The 24,287-nt window shown below is 45.1% G+C and overlaps 1 protein-coding gene across 1 annotated transcript in view; it reads right to left on the reverse strand.

Moving 5' to 3' along the window:
* Positions 1-24,287, reverse strand: part of LOC129854835 (phosphatidylinositol 4-phosphate 3-kinase C2 domain-containing subunit alpha-like) — a 67,271-nt gene that overhangs the window by 39,285 nt on the left and 3,699 nt on the right. The window contains exons 2-4 of the mRNA XM_055921972.1: positions 18,630-19,830; positions 3,793-3,887; positions 2,929-3,258 (exon numbers count right to left, since the gene is read on the reverse strand). Coding sequence (XP_055777947.1) covers positions 2,929-3,258; positions 3,793-3,887; positions 18,630-19,742 — 1,538 coding nt within the window. The 5' untranslated portion in view covers positions 19,743-19,830. The remainder of the gene's footprint in view (positions 1-2,928; positions 3,259-3,792; positions 3,888-18,629; positions 19,831-24,287) is intronic.

Here is a 24,287-nt window from a genome sequence, read left to right on the forward strand (position 1 = left end):
ATTAGACATGATTGGTGAGAGTCAGCCCTCCACCACAGGGCTTTCAACGGTCCACTCATTTGTAATCAGTGAACACAAGGGAGAAAGGAAGAATGCACATGTAAAGAATTTGAACAGGGCAATAGGCTGCATCTCACACTACTAAGGGGCACCAGGCATAAAGCAAGGTGGCCTTTGTCCATGTCTAGTCACAGGTAGGAGGGGAGAAGATTTTAATTAAAAGGAGGAGTTTAGATCTAGTGATCCACGCAATAAGTGAGGATTCCAAGTCCAAGAGGCTCAATGGAATTATGCCCGAAACGATCACGCATGTAAAAACAGTCAATAATTGGCCCGACAGAAGTTTCATTTTTTAAAGCCGTGGAGGGCCTCTCGGATGGATTATACTCGACCTGCATGTGCCGTCTTGCCAACTCCTATAGTCATGATAATGACCGTATAGGAGTTTGCAAGACATCATAAACAGATCTAGGACCAGGCTAATTCATATTCTATTACCAAATTCATTTCATATTCCCTTATTCAATAAAACCAGCTAACCTAATCTAGATCTCAAGATGCTACAGTACTCTGTTATTGGAAAAGACTCAGCATGTCAGCATGTCTCCTTCTAGGAAATATGTGTGTGTGTGTGTGTGTGAGAAACCTGACACACAACAGATCTGCCACTTCTGGGGGGGGTTACTGCCTTCTCCTCCGTTTGATGCCAACACACACACACACAGAGAGAGAAATGTCCCCCCAGGACCCCGGGCTCTCCAGCAATAACAACCCCACACCCTAATGAGGAATGGACCGGATTAAGGCACCAATACTAGAGGGATTCAGAGCGTGTTTTGATTGGTCATGGCTCGGGAGTGGGTGGGTGCTGTGAGGTGGCATTCTAGGGATCCATGGGAGGCTAAAATCGTCAACGACCGAAGAGGGGGGCCTTTTGGTAGCCTGTTCCCAGATCTGCCTTGCATTTCGGAGGGTGTGTGTTGAAAAAAAAAAAAAAAAGACCGTGTGTGTCTCTACAAACTCATACATTGTGCTGGAATGTTTGAGACTTGCGAGGTCACACACGCACACCAACATGGGTGTTAGAGGATTGGTCTGGTCTAAAGCAGGATTGGTGTCTGTGGTTACAATACTAGTCTAGCAACACAGCAGGATGCTAGGAAAAAGGAGAACATAACAAGTGAGAGAAAGAACATACCAGAGGAGAGAGTATGATGGCCAGTACATTTCAGAGAACTGTTAAAAAGAGATGGTTTGATTAAGGTGGCATCCAACACTCTCAAAACCACAAGACATCCACCTCAGCCAGTTCCCAGAGTTTCCCCTCTCTCCCCACGCCAGGGTATCACTAACCTAAATCTTGCTGTTAGAGATTCTAGCCTAAGAAAGAAGTCCTTTTCTCCCCGGTAACAGAAGCCAGCTCAGCTCTGATTGGCTGTTAAATACAGTAAGAGTGTCAGAGGAGAGCCGAGAAGCTGCAACAGTAGCAGTTGGGGAAAGAGTCGTCTGGGAATGGGTTTTCCCCCCCCGGTTTACTTTTCCACGTGTCACATTTAGGAAGCTGGTAAAACGTTGGTGGAAGTGGAAGAAAGGGGCCCGGCCTACCTGACGACAAAGAGAGGAACGCCATAGATTAAAGAAGCAAGAGAGAGGGAAAGAAAACAAACAACTTTTCAGCCTGCTCTCCTTCCCCCCGCACACCTCTCTCCTCCTAGAATAGAGAACCGAAGGCCATTGTTCCGATATATACACGACCTTGGCTTTTCCATTGTGGCCAATCAGGAGAATCTAAACACAACAAAGTGGGTAAGCACAATTGGGTAGGAAACCAGGAAGTGAACTGAGGAGCAGGTGGTGTGGCCAGCGAATCAGACCTGGCTGTACAGTACAGGGGAAGGAAGAGGCAGTGTGACCAGTTAGTGAGGTACAGAGAGAGACTGGGTCAGCAGGACTGGGCACGCACGCACGCACAACACGAAATAGCAAACTAAACCCATTTGTTTGGCACAGAGGGTTAAAAAAAAAGGCAATTAGGACAGATGAAACAGACAGCATGTGAGGAAAGGGAGGGACGCCATTTGTGGCTTCACAGCTAGAGTCCTCAGTGGGGACAGACAGCGCCTAAGCTCATAACACAGTCAGTATTATCCACACACAAAAGGTTGGTGTTGATTCGCTGCCAGGGCCCAGGGAGTCCAGGACAGACTCCATCAGAGAACTTGGTCACAGTGTGCGGGCCAAGAGAGATCAGTGACTGGCTTTGGAGGGGTTGCCTTGGGGGCGTAGATACAAACCTGGGGTAAGCCAATGACAACACACCCCCAGAGAGCGAACCAAAAGCCATTTGAATGAATGAGAAGATAATATAGAGAAGGCCTTATACAGTAACTACTGCTGGACAGGGGTATAGAGAAGGTAGGGACACAGGTATAGAGAAGGCCTTTTGGGCGACATAGGGACAGGGGTATAGAGAAGGCCTTTTGGGAGACATAGGGACAGGGGTACAGAGAAGGCCTTTTGGGCGTCATAGGGACAGGGGTATAGAGAAGGCCTTTGGGGCAGGGGCACAACATTTTATGTCAGGAGAGGGAATGTGGCATATTCCAACAACAACAAAACATATTTAAAAAAGATAAACTGTCTGTTCCGAATGCTGCTTCCTCCTTCAGACCTCTCATCCAGTGTTCTTATCTTCTATCTGAAGCTCAGTCTTAAAAAGGGAAATGCCTCGGATACAAATAGAAAAGTTAAATAAATAGGAGTTGGGTTATTGAAACCTGGAAGAGCTCCATTCTAGAAAAGAAGAGGCCAATTGATGTCATTGCATATAGTAATAACCTACTTTTATGGGTATAAAGGTGTCTTACCACGAAGCCTGCACACTCAGGGTCAGGGACCACTGATCACCTATGTTTGGGTCAGGGTTGCAAAAAAACGTTCCTAAAATTCCCAGGTTTTCCAGAACTCCCACTTGGAGAATTCCGTTTCCCCTCCTGATTCCCGGGAACTCTATCGGGGTTTCTGGAAAACCTGGGAATTTCGAGAACATTTATGGGATTTAGCAATGCTAGTAGGTGTATTGTGTTATTGTCCTTACCGTCGCAGGTGAAGGTGACAGGCTCCTGGGACTCGGAGATCTCGATGGACACCTTGACGCTGCAGCTATTGTCCCCGCCCACGTCCCTCTGAGGGATGACTGCACTCAGCACGTACCCCGGGTTGGTGTGGAGGTCATCATGGGGGAACTTTGACCTCAGGCTGAAAACAAAGCTAGTATGTCATCTTTACCGTTCATAAACTTCATATCCTTAATTCTCTTATTTGTATTTCCTTAAATTAGCTAATCTAGAAATTATACATCCATAAACTAGTAGATAATCCATTAATGATCCATTCTCCTACTTAACAGCCCATATAAAAATTAAACATGTTGCAGATTCAGGTTAAGTGCCTTGCTTAAGGACACATCAGCAGATTTTCACCATGTCGGCTCAGGTATTCGAACCAGCGACCTTTCGGTTCCTGGCCCAACGCGCAAACCACTAGGCTACTTGCCGCGCTTTTACTGCCCTGTACTTCCTTATGGGATCCAAAGAACTTCAAAAACTCTTCTGCTTTGCTAATATTTGTTGCACATCTGTGTTTATCGAATAGTGTGTGTGTGTGTGTGTGTGTGTGTGTGTGTGTGTGTGTAATGCAGGTGTTCATCATGGAAGAGTGATTCACATTGCACAGATATATCATCACTAACAAATCATACAAACATTACAGCACACACACACGGTGGCTTACGTTGCTACATCTTCACAGAAGGCTACAACTTCTAGGTTCTGGGCTTCCTTCTCCTCCAGGGCGGTGTACAGTACTCTCCCAGGTCTCTTATTGTGCTGCGAGACAACGACACACAACATGGTGAACTAAACAGTAAACAACCAGAAAAACGGTGCATGGGCCAAAACACACACTTCAACCTCCACTGAGATAGTGTATCGGTTTACTGGTGTTAATTTCATATGGAATTAAATTGGTGTTCGGTTAGTCATGTATGTATTGTAAACAGATTAAAACACAAAAACTTGCAGTAAAGACAGGAAATACAAATGAGCACCCCAATACTAAATTGGACCATCCCACAAATACATTTACACATTATACAAACTGACTGAGGCTCTATTCATTTAGTCTTGTGTATTTTTCCCAAAGTAATAGAGGTGTTTAGGAGTGGTGTATGCTGACGGCTCAAATAACGAGACATTTTGATATATGAACGCATTGAATCCCATCAAGTGAATAAACATCAAGTCAGGAAGGGCAGAGACTGGGGCAAAAAGCTACACGCACACTAGAAGGATCCCCCTAGGAATTGAGTTCTGGGATTCCTTGACGTTTATTTAACCAGGTAGGCAAGTTGACCTGGCCAAGATAAAGCAAAGCAGTTCGACACATTGAACAACAGAGTTACACATAAAATAAAACAAACATACAGTCAATAATACAGTAGAAAAATAAGTCTATATACAATGTGAGCAAATGAGGTGAGATAAGGGAGGTAAAGGCAAAAAAAGGCCATGGTGGTGATGTAAATACAATATAGCAAGTAAAAGACTGGAATGGTAGATTTGCAGTGGAAGAATGTGCAAAGTAGAAATAGAAACAATGGGGTGCAAAGGAGCTAAATAAATAAATAAATAAAAGTAGGGGAAGAGGTAGTTGTTTGGGCTAAATTATAGATGGGCTATGTACAGGTGCAGTAATCTGTGAGCTGCTCTGACAGCTGGTGCTTAAAGCTAGTGAGGGAGATAAGTGTTTCCAGTTTCAGAGATTTTTGTAGTTCGTTCCAGTCATTGGCAGCAGAGAACTGGAAGGAGAGGCGGCCAAAGGAGGAATTGGTTTTGGGGGTGACCAGAGAGATATACCTGCTGGAGCTCGTGCTACAGGTGGGTGCTGCTATGGTGACCAGCGAGCTGAGATAAGGGGGAACTTTACCTAGCAGGGTCTTGTAGATGACCTGGAGCCAGTGGGTTTTGCGACGAGTATGAAGCGAGGGCCAGCCAACGAGAGCGTACAGGTCGCAGTGGGGGGTAGTATATGGGGCTTTGGTGACAAAACGGATGGCACTGTGATAGACTGCATCCAATTTATTGAGTAGGGTATTGGAGGCTATTTTGTAAATGACATCGCCGAAGTCAAGGATCGATAGGATGCTCAGTTTTACGAGGGTATGTTTGGCAGCATGAGTGAAGGATGCTTTGTTGCGAAATAGGAAGCCAATTCTAGATTTAACTTTGGATTGGAGATGTTTGATGTGAGTCTGGAAGGAGAGTTTACAGTCTAACCAGACACCTAGGTATTTGTAGTTGTCCACATATTCTAAGTCAGAACCGTCCAGAGTAGTGATGCTGGACGGGCGGGCAGGTGCAGGCAGCGATCGGTTGAAGAGCATGCATTTAGTTTTACTTGTATTTAAGAGCAGTTGGAGGCCATGGAAGGAGAGTTGTAGGCATTGAAGCTCGTCTGGAGGTTAGTTAACACAGTGTCCAAAGAAGGGCCAGAAGTATACAGAATGGTGTCGTCTGCGTAGAGGTGGATCAGAGACTCACCAGCAGCAAGAGTGACATCATTGATGTACAGTATACAGTAGTGTGTGTGAAAGCTGCCGGGAACTGGCAGGAAATACGTCCCATAATTTTACAAACTAGCCGTCTGACTGCCAAGGCTAAGAAAGAGTTTCCTTTCCTGTGCAACAGGAAATTACCAGTGAATGTCCCGCCTCCTCTTCCTGGTCTACTGTGAGTCGGCACAACAGCACAAGAGGTGTTTTGGAATTCAGTGACATCACGATGCATGAAAGAGAAAGACTGATTCTGCTCAGAGGGAATTGGGGAGGGTTACAAAAATGCCTGGTACGCAGAGTCCCTTTCGTGTGTTGTTCCATGTGTGTTACATTTTAAACCAAAAACACAAAATGTGTGATTTCTAGGACACTGACTAAAAGTTGCATCAGAGCAAAGCTTTACACTGAACAACACTCCACTATCAAAGTAATTTCACCTGGAGAGCCAACCACGCTCTCCGTAGCCGATTGTTAACCTGTTTAAAGGTCTTCATTCAGAAGACCACAGGGCCAGACGAATTACCAAAGACACGTACTCGGAGCATGCGCGGATGAGCTGGCAAGAATCTTCACTGACATTTTCAACCCATCCTTAACCCAGTCTGTAATACCTACATGTTTCAAGACCACCACCATAGTCTCTGTGCCCAAGAACGCTAAGGTAACCTGTCTGAAATGACTATCTCCCCATAGCACTCACATCTGGGTTGTTCGCCAATGCTGGAAGGGGGGCCTTGCCCCAGAGTAAAAAAGTTTGGGAACCCCTGCGCTAGAGAACATTGCAGTGCATAAACTATTGTAGAGGATTCATTGCATGAAGAAATATATTTTTTTTTGTTCTGTAGCCTATTTTAGTTTCTCTTACAATAAAATGTAATCCATTTGATCAACTTTATTTGTAGATTCTATTTGTAATAGAGTTAATAGGAAAAGTCCAGTTACACAGCTCCGTTTGACTAAGTAGAAATTAAAAAGATAATAAATAATGAAACCAGCCAGGTGCACAGGTGAAATGATTTGCCTAAACACAAGCACCAGCACCTGAACAATCGTAAAGGATGAATTACATAAAAATATATTTGTGTAAATATATTCATGACAAGATATAAAAGTAATTTCTTGATCGTATCGGAAACTGTATTGTGGCCTTATACGTGCCTTTTCACATGAATCAATCTAGTCTTCTCTTTATGCTTCGGGTCCACAGTCAGCACACATTTTCGGGGCTTTGTGTGAGCAAGCCCCACAAAATAAATTGATTGAACTTCACAGTTTATGGGCCTTGTTTTGTGTGCACCTGCCGCACGTGTGGCATGGCCTCTCTGAAGAGGTTGCGTGGCATGGCCTCTCTGAAGAGGTTGCGTGGCATGGCCTCTCTGAAGAGGTTGCGTGGCATGGCCTCTCTGAAGAGGTTGCGTGGCATGGCCTCTCTGAAGAGGTTGCGTGGCATGGCCTCTCTGAAGAGGTTGCGTGGCATGGCCTCTCTGAAGAGGTTGCGTGGCATGGCCTCTCTGAAGAGGTTGCGTGGCATGGCCTCTCTGAAGAGGTTGCGTGGCATGGCCTCTCTGAAGAGGTTGCGTGGCATGGCCTCTCTGAAGAGGTTGCGTGGCATGGCCTCTCTGAAGAGGTTGCGTGGCATGGCCTCTCTGAAGAGGTTGCGTGGCATGGCCTCTCTGAAGAGGTTGCGTGGCATGGCCTCTCTGAAGAGGTTGCGTGGCATGGCCTCTCTGAAGAGGTTGCGTGGCATGGCCTCTCTGAAGAGGTTGCGTGGCATGGCCTCTCTGAAGAGGTTGCGTGGCATGGCCTCTCTGAAGAGGTTGCGTGGCATGGCCTCTCTGAAGAGGTTGCGTGGCATGGCCGCTCTGAAGAGGTTGCGTGGCATGGCCTCTCTGAAGAGGTTGCGTGGCATGGCCTCTCTGAAGAGGTTGCGTGGCATGGTCTCTCAGGAAAAAGGTCCACCCCATACCTATCATACCAAAATGACTCCACATTCCGCGGACATGCAAGAGTGCAATAAATGCTTTGAGTTCATCCATAAACATGTCTCATGTATGATTTCCTTTTCTGTGCGCATGAGCAACAGTACAATCTGATATGCTGCAACATCTGCATGTCAAACTCATCACTCCTTTCTACCCAAACCGTGCCATCCCTCCCAGACCCCTGTCTCGCCGTGCCATCCCTCCCAGACCCCTGTCTCGCCGTGCCATCCCACCCAGACTCCTGTCTCACCGTGGCAGTTGGGATCAGTCTGTTGGCTCTGTTTTTTTGCGGCGAGACTCAGGCATCGGAGGCAGAGGCTCGAAGTAAATATCAGAATCAGATTACTTTTCATCAGCAACGTAGATTTCAAGCTCAATAGCCAATCCGCCATCCAACTCATCTAAATTCTGCAGCATTTGCAATGCTGTCAGTGCATCCATTTGTTTGGTTGGGCTTACCATTGTATGGTTGTACTCAGGAAATTATATACCATTTATAGACGCTGAGTCAAATCAATCTTTCATAATAAAATAGGAGCGCTCACAACTCTTCATCATTACACTATTTTTCTAAATTCAATCATCCTCTTCACCCTCATGATCAAATTCAATCACCCTCTTCATCATTCCGTTCATTGAAGTCACATGCACCATTATCCGTTTGTCAGGTCTATCACCCATTCATTCATCGATGATAGAATAGCATATTTTAATTGTGTGTTTATTATGTTACTAGTTTGAGCTTTTATGTTACTAGTAGCCAGAGCAATGCTGCCGCGCAGGTGGTCATGTTCTGAATGCATGGACAGCACGGATGTTCCTGGAAAAAGTGACACTTGGAAATAGAGCTGCACCTCTTCAATTGAGAGAGTTATATGACAAAGATAAATGTCATAGAACCAGCAGAACATGCTCTTTCTGATACTATATAGAAATCAAAATGTTTTACCTGCATGTGACTCTGAAGGAGGATTTGATAAAGTGATGCTCCTTTCCCTGTATCTGTAATTTACATCCCTTCATGTAGAAACTGATAGGCCTAATAGTCACACAGATTATTGTCCATTTAATATCTTGTCTATAGGGTAACTCTGTGTGAAATAATTTTAGGCGTAGTTGAGGTGTAGTTTACGTATAGTTGAGGTGTAGTGTCGATGGGCCTGACTGGCATTGTTTATTTCTCGCTCATCAACTTGGATCGAGTCAAGGATATGTTTTGCATTATTCTAAAGGCCTAATGCAACACATAGCATGTTTTCGTTTCCCTTACAATACATTTGATTAGTAATAGAGTTACAGTAAATATCAGTCCTGTAACAGCTTCTTTTTACAAAAGAAAAATATAAGAGAATGGCATCAACCCGCAAGGCACACGGTCAAATTATTAACATGAGCGCCAATGCTGATAAAGAGGCATAACAAACATTACACTATTGTTGTTCTAAATTAAATCAACATCTCATCGCCCATTCGATCCATGTCATTCATTCAGTGGGCTGGTATCGTTGGTTCATTCAGAAAGTATTCAGACCCCTTGACTTTCCCACATTGTTACATTACAGCCTTATTCTAAAAATGGATTAAATAGCCCCCCCCCCAAAAAAAAATCTACATACAATGCCCCATAATGAAAACAGCTTTTAGAAATTTTAGCAAATGTATTTAAAACAGAAAAACCAAGCCATGAGTTCGAAGGAATTGTCCGTAGAGCTCCAAGACAGGATTGTGTTGAGTCCCATATTTGGGGAAGAGTACCAAAAAAAATTCTGCAGCATTGAAGGTAGCCAAGAACACAGTGGCCTCTGTTTGGAACCACCAAGACTCTTTAGAGAGCTGACCGCCTGGCCAAACTGAGCAATCGTGGGAGAAGGGCCATGGTCAGGGAGGTGACCAAGAACCCAATGGTCAATCTGACAGAGCTCCAGAGTTTCTCTGTGGAAATGGGAGAACCTTCAAAAAGACAAACATCTCTGCAGCACTCCACTAATTAGGTTTTTATGGTAGAGTCACAAGACGGAAGCAACTTCCCAGCAAAAGGCACATGACAGCTTGCTTGGAGTTTACCAGGACACTGAAAGACTCTCAGACCATGAGAAACAAGATTCTCTGGTCTGATGAAACCAAAACGGAACTCTTTGGCCTGAATGCCAGGCGTCACATCTGGAGGAAACCTGTCACCATCCCTACGGTGAAGCATGGTGGTGGAAGCATCATGCTGTGGGGATGTTTTTCTCACGGCAGGGACTGGAAGACTGGTCAGGATCGAGGAGAGATACAGAGAGATCCTTGATTAAAACCTGCTCCAGAGCACTCAGGACCTTAGACTGGGGCGAAGGTTCACTTTCCAACAAGACAATGACCCTAAGCACACAGCCAAGCCAACACAGGAGTGGCTTCAGGTCATCTCTCTGAATGTCCTTGAGTGGCCCAGCCAGAGCTCGGACTTGAACCCGATTAAACATCTTTGAGTTCTGAAAATAGCTGTGCAGCGACGCTCCAACCTGACAAAGCTTGAGAGGATCTGCAGAGAATGCGAGAAACTCCCCAAATACAGGTGTGTCAAGCTTGTATCATCATAACCAAGAAGACTCAAGGCTGTAATCGCTGCCAAAGGCGCTTCAACAAAGTACTGAGTAAATGGTCTGAATACTTACGTAAATGTGATATTTCCAGTTTCTAAAAACCTGTTTTCTTTGTCATTATGGGTTAGTGTGTGTAGATTGATGAGTTTTTATTTTTATTTTTTTTAATCCATTTTAGAATAATGCTGTAACGTAACAAAATGTGGAAAAAGTCAAGGGGTCTGAATAATTTCAGAATGCACTGTATTTTGTTTTTAAATTGTTTTATTATAATTATCATTGTTTTATTTTGTATCCCAATACCTGGGTGTATGTAATAATGCATGAAACAAACTGATTAAGAACATTTGAGGTAAACAAAAAAAAGAAACCTCTGACTGCCTCTGTCGGGCACCATCTTATCCATAGTTAAGATGGTGCCAAAACACACAATACATACGCCCACACGCTGCTGCTACTACTGTCTATTATCTATCATGTTGCCTAGTAACTTTACCCCTACCTATATGTACAGTACGTCGCTACCACAATTACCTCATACCCCTGCACATCGACTTGGTACTGGTACTACCTGTATATAGCCATGTTATTTTCTACTCCCTATATTCTACAAAGCATGTGAAATAAAATTTGATTCTACACTTCCATGATAAGAGATCAATGCAAAATCTAAACAGGCGAGCAAGGTAATGTCAGTTTTGTTTATAGAAAAAGTCCCATCTTTCCAGATGTTTATAATAACAGGATGTTATGGCAGTCTATTTGTAATTGATGAAATGAGTAGTACAATGGTAATGCTGTATTGCAACATAAGAGTCTGCCTTCTTTATGTTCGTCATTCAGCGGGTGAGAACACAGCAGATTGAGCATTATTTTATGAGCTACTTTGCTCAGCGGTTCTTAAATTTCACACAAGCAAAACCAACAACTCGGACATGAAATGTGACTGAATCTAGAAGTGGCATCAGGGTTGTGTTCATTAGGCGCCAAACGGAAGACAACCGACTGGAATATGGAAAGACTACATGGACTTGTCCAATAAGAAAATGCTTATTTTATTTTTCCCGTTGATGTTTTTATTTATTTTAAGTATCTGTTGTGGAGAACTGTTAGAGACAAACATTGTTTTGACCTCAAATAGTATTCAAGTGAAAGATATTTACAAAGCAGTGTGCTAGTAGCGTCGACTTGGCTGAGACCCCAATCTCTGGCTCTCACCAAGCACCTTGTACATCCCATCTAGCCAGGCAAGAAAGGAGTGAGGGATTAGCAGTGGTTGTGTTTTTATACACAAGCCATTCATTGAAAACAAACGCGCAAAGATAATCCAATGAAACAGGGTGAGCGGTGTGTTCACTCACACCCCCCCCTACAGTACAGACACCGGGCTGTACAGTTAGACAGGCCTGTCTTTGTTTTCTGTTTCATTGTCTGATAGGGGTGGGTGAGTGAATGGATGGGTAAGGCCCATGTGACTCACAGATCATTAATCTGATGTGGTTTGCTTTAGTCCACCCTACTGTTCTGAGTCAGGTCCGGTCTGCTTTACAGCTCATCCATCTTAGGTCAGTCTTAAGATAGTACAGTAAACCACTTCATTGTCCCAGGCTTGTACAGTTTTGCTGCATGTAGCAGTCCTAGAAAATGGTACCCACTTCACTAGCCCAGGTTTTTAGTGGTTTAGTAATACTGTAGACTTCCACTGACAGGAGTCTCTTCTACTTTCCTCAACCTCTTCACTATTCTTGGTTGGCCCTGGTTAACTATGTCAAGAGAACCAGCTGACCAAATTAAGTTTGACTTCCTCTTTCAAATCAGGAAGTTAATGATTTCTCTTTAGTTTAACTTCCACTGTGGCATTATAGAAATCTCATTTTTCAACAAAGGTTGCAGTTGTTGTCTAGCTAGGACTTCACCAGCTGATTCAGAGGATGCCATTGGCGTTTCCCCTCTAAACCACAATTTTTTACCCACAATGCACTTCCTGTTTGTTGAAAGTAAAACCGGGTGAGAGGTGAAGACCGAGTTCACTTGTATCCATCGTCCCTCTGTAGGCCCATCGATACACCACCACACAGAGCGTATGGAAGAGAACAGTACACAGCAGGAGAATTATAAATTTGGTCATAACTGCTCCGCCATTTCCTGGTTTCTAAAATTCAAATAGTTTGCCTAATTTCAGTTTATATGTCACAAAATAAGCAAGTATAGTGTAGCGAATCATTGTGCCATTTAAACCGCTGTGAAATGTTTTCCATAACCAAAAATATTGTATTTTCAGCTGGTGTACAAAACTGAAAGTAAAAAACAAAAAGAAAACTTAAAAAGAATGGGAAGAATAGAAATAGCACACACAGAACCAATCTACTGCTTCTTAGACTTGCTTTCAATGAGAATGACAAATATAACTCTAATTTCTATGTGAATGTGGTCGGGTCGCCCAAAAAGTTACATATTGGGAAAGGGATATACCTAGTCAGTTGTACAACTGAAATGTGTCTTCCACATTTAACCCTAACTCTGAATCAGAGAGGTGCGGGGGGGGGGGGGGGGGGCTGCTTTAAATCGACATCCACGTCATCGGTTAACTGCCTTGCTCAGGGGCGACAGATTTTTACCTTTTCAGCTCAAGGATTCGATCCAGAAACCTTTGTTACTTGCCCGACGCGCCTACCCGCCAGGCTATTGTCGCTTTAATGAGAGATCCTGGCAGAGGCGTGCGGAGATGTGAAAAGCTGTTCAAATGGAGGAAGACAAAGCTGAGGTGGCCTTTGGTTACATAAACACAAACGCTCTAATTTTAAAAACGCCCATTGATCAACAGTCCCCACACACAGAAACAAGCACCATAGCCTGTCGTAACAGGCAAGTCCTAGCTAGTACTCTGCTGTGACGACACAGGCGTTCTGTGCGTACAAAAGTCGTGACTTCGCAATGACTGAACTCTATGGTGCACTTCAGTGCTCTGTTGCAGATGGTGATGTCCCCTGGGCTTACTGCATGCTGGGAAGTCCTCTCGGCTTTCCAATACAAACTACAGGGGGAGCTGGCCCGACTAAATGTTTTATTTTATCTGAGACATAACTGCTCAAACAACAGATAATGTTGGTTTGCCTGACTTTGGCTCTTCAATACAAGGGCCCGGCCCTGGGCTTTGCTACCACAGGTTGTCAAAAAAAGAGAGAGAAATATTTTAAAAAGGAGAAGAGACAGATGTAAATTCAATTGTTCCCTCCTGAACTAAGCTCACTTGTTTCATTTAATACAAGAGCAAACATTTCCACAGAAACAAACTCCACCTGCTTTGCAACATCTGAGGCCAGCCCTTGAAGTGTTAGCAACAACAGGCTTACTTATACCCAACCGCCGACATCCAATCTGTTAATCTGGAGGGTAATGACAATAACAAAACAGCACTCTGGCTAGAGTAGGGAGTTGACTGCGATAGGCTGTGGGCCAGATTACTATGGGTCTGGAAACTGATAAGGGGTGTCGTGGTCTGTAGAAGGTAACACTACACCACTGTGCCATGCTGGTTGAGAGTATTGCTTTGCCCACCAGCACTCACACAGTCTTACACACTCGGCCTACATGAGAGCGCCTGCTGCCATGGCAACGCTGGGCCGCTCTGGGGCTTGTCAGATGAGTCTGCAGTGGGGCATGGTGGGGAGCTGTATGGGCTTGTCCCTGTTTAGGCTATACCAACATTACTGCTGCCTGGCAGCTAGGCTAGCAAACTAGGGCGACACACAGTTAAGGCGAGAGCATGTACAGACAGACAGGAATGAATGCACACATCCAGACAACACATTATGTAACAGTAGTATGCCTAACACACACAGACATAAGACAGGCAGCCACAATCAAACCATAAACGTTCACAGAAAAACAGACATTCCACAACCAGACACAGCAGAGTGAACTGGACATAGTTCTCAACTAAAGATAATAGTAACAAAATAAAATAACAATGAGCTATATACAAGGAGTAACGGTACCGAGTCAGTGTACTGGGGAACGAGGTAGTTGCAGTGATTGACCGAGGTAATACGTACATGTAGGTTTGGTTAGGTGATTGATTGATTGATGTACTAACCTCATCAAAAAAAGAAACGTCCTCTCACTGTCAACTGTGTTAATTTTCAGCAAACTTAACATGTAAATATTTATATGAACATAACAAGATTCAACAACTGAGACATAAGTTCCACAGACATGTGACTAACAGAAATGGAATAATATCTCCCTGAACAAAGGGGGGGTCAAAATCAAAAGTCAGTATCTGGTGTGGCCACCAGCTGCATTAAATACTGCAGTGCATCTCCTCCTCATGGGCCACACCAGATTTGCCAGTTATTGCTGTGAGATGTTACCCCACACTTCCACCAAGGCACCTGCAGGTTCCCGAACATTTCTGTAGGGGGGTGGGGGGGGTGGGGGGTGGGGGGGGGGGGGCTAGCTCTCACCCTCCAATCCAACAGGTCCCAGATGTACTCAATGGGATGAGATGAGATCCTCAATGAGATCCGGGCTCTTCGCTGGCAGAACACTGGCATTCCTGTCTTGCAGGAAATCAAGCACAGAACGAGCAGTATGGCTGGTGGCATTGTCATTCTGGAGGGTCATGTCAGGATGAGCCTGCAGGAAGGGTATCACATGAGGGAGGAGGATGTCTTCCCTGTAACGCACAGCGTTGAGATTGCCTGCAATGACAACAAGCGTAGTCCGATGATGCTGTGACACATCGCCCCAGACCATGACGGACCCTCCCACCTCGATCCCGCTCCAGAGTACAGGCCTTGGTGTAACGCTCATTCCTTCGACGATAAACACAAATCCAACCATCACCCCTGTTGAGACAAAACCACGACTCGTCAGTGAAAAGCACTTTTTGCCAGTCCTGTCTGGTCCAGCGACGGTGGGTTTGTGCCCATAGGCGACGTTGTTGCCGGTGATGTCTGGTGAGTACCTGCCTTACAACAGTCCTACAAGCCCTCAGTCCAGCCTCTCTCATCCTATTGTGGACAGTCTGAGCACTGCTGGAGGGATTGTGCATACCTGGTGTAACTCGGGCAGTTGTTGCCATCCTGTACCTGTCCAGCAGGTGCGATGTTCGGATGTACCGATCCTGTGCAGGTGTTACACGATCAGCTGTCCGTCCTGTCTCCCTGTAGCATCGTCTTAAGCGTCTCACAGTACGGACATTGCAAATTATTGCCCTGGCCACATTTGCAGTCCTCATGCCTCCTTGTAGCATGCCTAAGGCATGTTCACGCAGATGAGCAGGGACCCTGGGCATCTTTCTTTTGGTGTTTTTCAGAGTTAGTAGAAAGGCCTCTTTAGTGTCCTAGGTTTTCATAACTGTGAAACCGTTTTGGTTTCATCAGACTTAATTGCCTACTGTCTGTAAGCTGTTAGTGTCTTAACAACCGTTCCACAGGTGTATGTTCATTGAACAAGCATGGGAAACAGTGTTTAAACCATTTACAAAGAAGATCGGTGAAGTTACTTGGATTTTTACAAATTATCTTTGAAAGACAGGGTTCTGAAAAAGGGAGGTTTTTTGTTGTTGCTGAGTGTATGTACATGTAGGTAAGCAGAAAGTCCGGGTTGCCGTTTAACTGTTCAGCAGTTTAATGGCTTTTGCGTAGAAGCTGTTCAGGAGCCTTTTGGTCCTAGAGACTGCTACCGCTTGATGTGTAGTAGCAGAGAGAACATACTGACTTGGGTGGCTGGAACCTGACAATACTTAGTGCCTTCCTCTGACACCGCCTGGTATCGAGGTCCTGGATGGCAGGGAGCTCTGCCCCAGTGATGTAGTGGGCCATACGCACTGCCCTCTAACGCTTTTCCGTCAAATGCTGAGCCGGTGCCATACCAAGCAGTGATGCAACCAGTCAAGATGCTCTCAGTAGTGCAGCTGTAGAACTGAGGATCTGAGGGACCATGCCAAATCTTTTCAATCTCCAGAGGGGGAAGAGGCATTGTCGTGCCCTCTTCACGACTGTCTTGGTGTGTTTGGACCATGATAGGTCCTTAGTTATGTGGACACTGAGGAACTAACCTTGTCATTCTTGGACACGGGGACTATGGTGGTCTGCTTGAAACGTGGGTATTACAGACTGGGTCAAGGAGATTTTGAAAATGTCAGTGAAGGTCAGTACTAGGTGGTCAAGCACATGCTCGGAGTATACATCCTGGTAATCTGTCTGGCCCCACGGCCTTGTGAATGTTACCCTGTTTAAAAGGTTTTACTCACATTGTCCGGAACAGCTGGTGCGCTCATGCAAGGTTCAGTGTTCCTTGCCTCGAAGAGAGCTTAGAAGGCATTCAGCTTGTCTGGTAGGCATGCATCACTGTGCAGCTCGTGGCTGGGTATCCCTTTGTAATCCGTGATAGTTTGCAAGCCCTGCCATATCTGACGAGCGTCAGAGCCAGTGTAGTAGGATTCGATCTGCGTCCTGTATTGATGCTTTGCCTGTTTGATAGTTCGGAGAGCGTAGCAGGATTTTTTTTTTTTTTGATAAACGTCCAGATTTGTGCCCCGCTCCTTGAAAGCGGCAGCTCTAGCCTTTAGCTCAGTATGGATGTTGCCTGTAATCCATGGCTTATGGTTAGGATATGTACGTATGGCCACTGTGGGGACTACATCATCCATGCACTTAATGAAGCCGGTGACTAATGTGGTAAACTCCTCAATGCCATGGGATGAGTCATGGAATATATTCCAATCTGTGCTAGCGAAACTGCCCTGTAGCTTTGCATCCGCCTTATTGGACCACTTCTATATTGAGCGCATCAATGGGATACTTCCTGTTTGAGATTTTGTTTGTAAGCAAGAATTAATAGGGTGGAGTAAGTCAGATTTGCCAAATGGAGGGTGAGATTTGCATGTGTCTCTGTGTGTAGAGGTGATCTAGAGTTTCTCTAGTTGTACAGGAGACATCCGTTTCAACTTATTTCTACCAGCATTTCAGTTTCCCTGCATTAAAATCCCCGGCCACTAGGAGTGCCGCATCTGGATGAGCATTTTCTTCTTTGCTTATGCCCTTATACAGCTCGTTGAGCGCAGCATCGGTTTGTGGTGGTAAATAGACATCAAGAGGCTCATAAAGGTAGTCTCCCAAATGGCCCCCTATTCACTTCATAGTGCACTACTTTGGACCATCATAGTCAACGTACAGTAAACAAAATAGCACAATTGGTCAGGTGCCTACTATGCCTCCGAGACAGTGGGGGGAAATAAACAAATGACACCGTTTGTATTTAAGACAATCATCTCATGCAGAACGGAAATTATGGTCTTCATGTGTGAAGAATGTGACAGCAGCCAATTGTCCTGTTCCGACACAGAGAAACACAATGAGACAGGAAGTGGGCTTTCTGGGAACGCCACACACACACACACATATAGGCTAGGCCTTTATTCCTTATTACTCACTCATTCTCTCATTACAAAATCTCTTTTCTGACTAAACCAGACTAAAAGGGAAGAGACACGGTAAATAAAAAGTGATAGACGAGTCATTGTGTATATAGAGAAGTTAAAACAATTCTGTGGCCTCCCTTCAGTTGAGCTCAAACCCACTGACAAATGCTTCAGACAGATGGTTGCTCACTTATAGGAAAATGGAGGCGAATGGTATTTTGCGCCACATGCCTTCGGTCCTGTCCAAAATCTCAGAAATGTTGATTAAAAAAGACAGATTTAGAGTAGAAAGAGCATCTTCACAAAAAGAATAAAAAAGTGGAAGTATAGAGGTCAAGCCTTCACAAAGTGTGGGCAACCATACCAGACTACCTGGCTACATGCTTTGGAAACCAACATTTATGTTTTGGCAGTGCTGGTATGATGTGGGACTTGTTACCCGGTTGTTTTGGCTGGGCTTTGTTGAACCTCTTTAAATCATTTTATTGTGCTAGAATCTTACCCATTTGTTTTGGCTTGTCACAAAGGCTACGTTTAGACAGTCAGCCCAATTCTGATATTTTTTTCCACTTATTGGCCTTTTGACAAATCACAAAAGACCTTTTCACATCAGATCTTTTTCAGAGCTGATCTGATTGGTTGATTGATTCACTGATTGGTGAAGAGACACAATTAGTGGAAAAAAATGACTTGGGCTGCCTGTCTAAACGCAACCATTACTGATTGTTTGGCTAGTGGTATTTTCTTTAGGGACAAAAATTGAGGTTTCGGCAGTGCCGGTATGATGTGATTGATGTGGGACTTGGCCTTGCTGTTTTGGCTTTTGATGAAAGGACCATTTTAATATTTTGGTTGCGCTAAAGTACTTGAACTACAATGGGTTATTTTGACTGAGCAATGCTAGAACTTGGTTATTTTGGCTGTGTTATGACTGCCTGTTTAGGCTGTGGTGTGGTTGTGTACAGAGTTGTTTTGGAGAGAGTTTGTATGATCGTCTTATGCAAGTAGAGTACTAGACATACCTGATTGTTTAGCTTGTGCTGGGAAGAGGATTCCGGGATGGTGAGGGAGTGGCTCCTGGTGACCCCCGCCCCCAGCGACAACTGCCGAGGCTGAGAGCGACCTGCGAGATGACCCTTCACCTCAGTTGGTGGACTGCTGCCGCCAGCCCCTCCCTCCGTCTCATCTAGCAGCACGGCGTCCCAGGGGTCCCCGCCGGCTTGCCCTCCCACTACAGTCACGGTGCCGCTCGGTGCCGGTGAGGTGCCCTCCTCACCCTCAGCTTTGCACCCGTTGAGCGGGTCCAGGTCCAGCCACTCGAAGCGGCTGACAGCAAGTGGTTCCACGGCAGGTGGGTTGGGCGCCAGCGACACTGCACTGGTCGGGGCAGCATCCAGGTCAGTACTGGCTGACCTGCCGTTCTTCAAGTATTCCGAGGTGCTGTGGATCTTGTGGAAGAGCTTGGCCATCTCTGGGGTGACGGTGGGCTGCTGGAACACCATGGCTCCGGGCTGCTGGATAGGAGTGAAGGCCATGAAGGAGGTCTGCGGGCTAGGCAAGCCCATGTAGGGTGGCATGGCTGGAGAAAAGCCATTCTGGAAGGAGCAGGTCTGGGGCTTGGGGAACGGCGCAGAGGGGAACATGGGAGCCTGATGGTGGGTTGGCGTGGACACGCCGGAGGGGGTGGAGAGGATGGAAGGCATCCACTGGCCGTTGGGGAAGGGAGAGGGGCTGCAGGTGGCTTGGCCCCCCGGGTAGGAGGCGCTGAGGTTGAATCCCAGCAGCGAGGAGGGTCGCAAGGCCTTGCCGCTGTTGGCCCCGAAGTTGTCGTCCAGCAGGAGCTTCTCCAGCTCCTCATTGGTCAGCTTGTCCACGTCGATGTCCTGGAAGTTGTCTTTCTCCGCCTGCTTCTTGGCATCGGGGAAGACTATGAGGTCCTTCTCTGGTCGGCTGCTGGAGGAAGGAGTGGGCCTTGGAGCGGAGGTGGTGGTGGTCGCCGGGAGCGTGTGTCTCTTCTCTTTTTGTAGTTTCGCTAAGGCCTCCACCTCCATGCGAAGGGCCTCCTCCTTACCCACAACCCCCATGGGCTGGGCCACGTCCAGCTTGAACCCATTACCACTGGATATCTGGGCCATGATGTCAATTTGAGGGTGCCATGTAAGTCGAGTTTGTAGTCAGCACTGGTGACAATGGGTCAGATGGGAGATTTGTTTCTTCAAACACCTGGGAAAGGACGGGAAAAGAGCGCAAGTCACAATACAGACATCACCAGGAACAGTCTACAACCACGACAGGGTCCGACAGAGGCATCTGTTCTGCATTTAGTGAGCCATTTCCATAGCCAATAGTAAAGTCTGCAAGACAAAAAAAACTACCCGATCCTAATGCTGTTACATTGTTCCCTTACAGCTAGGCTATTTAAAATGTATTACCAATATTTATCAGCTATGATCACACGGGACCTTTCTGACTGACTTGTAAAAACAGAGCAAGAGGCTTACTGACATCCTGAAGTATCGAAGTTGTTCAACATGTAGAGACCGCAGGGTGAAAATCCCTGAGAGCCCCACATACACAATGATGCACAGTCAGGGTCAAGGTGGAGACCATAAAAGGCCTGTTAAAGTTTACTGCGCCTGACTAGCACAAGGACTGTCACATGGGTTTCACACTACAATGTGCTTCAAAATAAACCATCTTCCTTACTGATTTCACTGAGTGTAGCTACAGTACGGATCAATGTAATAAGTCACTGTCATTTGGCTTGTGTGTGTTATTGGAGTGAAGAGTTGAGAATCAGGCCAACACATCTACTGCATGCCCTTTTCATTGAAATTGATTGTCCGTCTCATACAACAGCCATGTTATCAGAGGCTAACTTCTTCCCGAAAATTGTCAACGCAGTTATTTATGATCATAATAACCATGATACGGGTAGGTAGTTAATCACATGATGATGTCGTATAAAATGTTTCATAGACAGGCTAAATGATAATACCATGATATTACAGTGACTGTTATTATTTTATTTGTTGTCTTCTGTAACAAATCTCAGCAGTATGTTGTAGGTGGGTAGGTGCAGAAGATTAACAGACCTACGTGTTGTGATAAAAACCTCTCCCTGGCTGCAACGTGTGCATTCATTGAGTTCCTCAAAACACAGCGCTCTTATTCTCCTCCTCACTACCCAGGCTCTCAGAGTTCTCCCCCCAGGCAACACAGCCCTGAGCTTCCCTCCCATAGTGGTGAAGGCTAGTTGTGCATGGGATCTCCAGCTAGCCTAGCGCCATTGTACGTGAGGAATTTGACATGAAAGGCAGCCAGACAAGTCTCTTGCTCTCTGTATCATGTTGTATGCTACGGCCCAAGAGTGTCTTATCAGCTGTACTAATATCAGATCAACGAACGGAGGGAGCAGCACTCAAACATTTGTCTAGAAGCTTTGTGAAGCCACATTCTGCCAGACAGACGTCGACCGAGTTAGATCTGGGTAAAGAAATCAGGAAGGGAGACTGGTGGTACTGGATGATTTTAACATTTTTGACTCAACATCATGTAGCCTAGAATTTGCAGTTTGTTAAGTTCTGCCCTCAGTCTTCCTTTTAAAAAGTAGCCTATACTTTGAGTAGATGCAGTGGGCTATGGCATCTGTTAATGCTATAGGCTAGGCCAGTGGTTTCAAACATTTGACAGTTTTTGTTGTAGCATTAAAATAGCTCACCTCAATCAAGGGCTTGACAGTCAGTTGACAAGTTGAATTAGGTGTGCTAGCTCTGGAATAGTTCAAATATATGGAACGGCTGGTGGTCCCTGAGGAGAGGTTTGAATTGACAGGGCTAGAGTAAGGGATCAGGCCTATACACATATCCATTTTTCATCTGAAGCTTTGCAGAAGTACTGCCAATGCCATTCAAAGTAAGGGTCACTGAGGAAGAATGAGCGAATGCAAGACTATATGCAATATAAATTACAGAACGATCGATAATAGGCCGAGCTGAATTATCGGGTCGATAGTCCTTTTGTAGTCTTTGCCGATAGTAAAGCTGCTGCGGCAACCGCCACTCGCCGCCTGAGCCACGAGCACTGCACAAAGCCGAGGAATGTCTAGCTGAGAAAATCAGCAGCAAGCAACAAGCTAGCCCATTCTCCAGTGACCAAAACCAAACTCCTGTTGCAAATATTAGTTTAGTTAATTGACGAATAAAGGCTTGTCAACGTGCCCACCCAAACATGCATGCAATAGCAAGCTAGCTAGCTAGCTATGTGACCTGTTAGCAAATACCACGATAACATTTACATTTAAGTCATTTAGCAGACGCTCTTAACTGTGATGTTAGCTATAGCTATATTAGCTACTATGTTAGCTAGCGTGCTAGATAAACATGGCGCTAAGATATCAGATAGCTAGCTACGTTGGCTATTAGCTCCTAACATTAGCCGGTTATCATTTTCAACATGCACCATTTTCGGCAACGAGCCATCTGACTTGCTGATCTGATGAACTGCAATCTTATCCATAAATTGACAGTTGGTAGTCGCATTACATTACTGTTGTGAAATGGAAAGGTTTTTTAAAATGGCTAACTTTTTATTTAGACATAGGTTTAGCTTCCTAAGAATCTTCCTGCATGTTTATGCACCAAGAAAGCTGAAGATCAGCACTCGTGTGCGTTCACCCTTCTCAAACTATGAGCAGATTTGAGTCATTCAGACAGAACGTGCATCATTGCTTCATATTCTTTCCTAACCTCGCTCTCCTTGTCAGATATTAAGCACATTTATGGCTTGGTAGCAAAAGTTAAACGCCATTGAGCTAGTTCTCATAGTAGCAGTAAACTGCAGCAAGTGATATGAGCGATGGAGAGAGATATGAAAGGGAGCAAAGTTACAGCCTAGCTCTATCCAATTGTAGCAGAAGAATCAAGTTACAGTGCATTCGGAGAGTAGTCGTGTTAAGTTAGAACATTCTTCAAAAATTGATTAAATATTTTTTTTCCTTCTGCAATCTACACACAAGACCCCATAATGACAAAGCGAGAACAGGTTCAGAAATGTTTGCAAATGTATTTAAAAAAATAACAGAAAAAAAACGTTAATTAAGTATTCAGACCCCTTGCTATGAGACTCGAAATTGAGCTCAGGTACATCCTGTTTCCATTGATCAACCTTGAGATGTTTCTACAACTTATGTCAAAGGCACAGATCTGGGGGAGAGTATCAACACATTTCTGCAGCATTGAAGGTCCCAAAGAACACACTGGCCTCCATCATTCTTAAATAGAAGTTTAGAACCAAGATTCTTCTTAGAGCTGGCTGCCCGGCCAAACTGAGCAATTGAGGGAGAAGAGCCTGTCAGGGAGGTGACCAAGAACCCGATGGTCACTGAAAGAGCTCCCAAGTTCCTCTGTGGAGAACCTTCCAGAAGGACAACCATCTTAGCAGCACTCCACCAATCAGGCCATTTTGGTAGAGTGGCCAGACAGAAGCCACTCCTCAGTAAAAAGGCACATGACAGCCTGCTTGGAGTTTGTCAAAAAAGGCACCTAAAGGACTCGCAGACCATAAGAAACAAGATTCTCTGGTCTGATGAAACCAAGATTGAACTCAATGCCAAGCGTCACATCTGGAGGAAACCTTGCAACACCCCTACGGTGAAACAACATAGTGGTACCATCATGCTGTGGGGATGTTTTTCAGCGGCAGGGACTGGGAGACTAGTCAGGATCGAGGGAAAGATGAACGGAGAAAAGTACAGAGAGATCCTTCATGAAAACCTGCTCCAGAGTGCTCAGGACTTCAGACTGGGGCGAAGGTTCACCTTCCAACAGGACAATGACCATAAGCACACAACCAAGACAACGCAGGAGTGGCTTCAGGACAAGTCTCTGAATGTCTGAGTGGCCCAGCCAGAGCCCAGACTTGAACACGATCTAACATCTCTGGAGAGAACTGAAAATAGCTGTGCAGCAACACTCCCCATCCAACCTGATAGAGCTTGAGAGGATTTGCAGAGAAGAATGTGAGAAACTCCCCAAATATATGTGTGCCAAGCTTGTAGCATCATACCCAAGAAGAATGCCAAAGGTGCTTTAAACAAAGTACTGTTTTTTATTTTGAATACAATTGCAAAAAAAATTGAAACCTCATAATGACAAAGCAAAAACAGGTTGTGTATAGATTGACAAGGGAATAATAATTTAAAAAAAGTAATTTTAAAGGCTGTAACAAAATGTGGAAAAAGGGGTCTGAATACTTTCAGAAAACACTGTTCAACCCGCCCATTTCTTGACAGATAGCTGAACTAGCCAATTCAGTCATTTCGTCCTGGCAGCCAAGTTGTTAAGAGATGCGTCATAACAGAAACGCATATCTATATAGATTGATATCTCCCTCTCTCCAGAGCACGGAATATGGTTTATCTCAGCTCACTGGTCACCATAGCAACACCCACCCGTAGCACGTGCTCCAGCAGGTATATTTCACTGGTCATTCCCAAAGCCAACACTTACTTTGGCCGCCTTTCCTTCCAGTTCTCTGCTGCCAATGACTGGAACGAATTGCAAATATCACTGAAGCCTTATATCTCCCTCTAACTTCAAGCATCAGCTGTCAGAGCAGCTTACCGATCACTGTACCTGTACACAGCCAATCTGTAAATAGCACACCCAACTACCTCATCC

This window comes from Salvelinus fontinalis, chromosome 5 (assembly GCF_029448725.1).
Source record: "Salvelinus fontinalis isolate EN_2023a chromosome 5, ASM2944872v1, whole genome shotgun sequence".
NCBI classification, from domain to species: Eukaryota; Metazoa; Chordata; class Actinopteri; order Salmoniformes; family Salmonidae; genus Salvelinus; species Salvelinus fontinalis.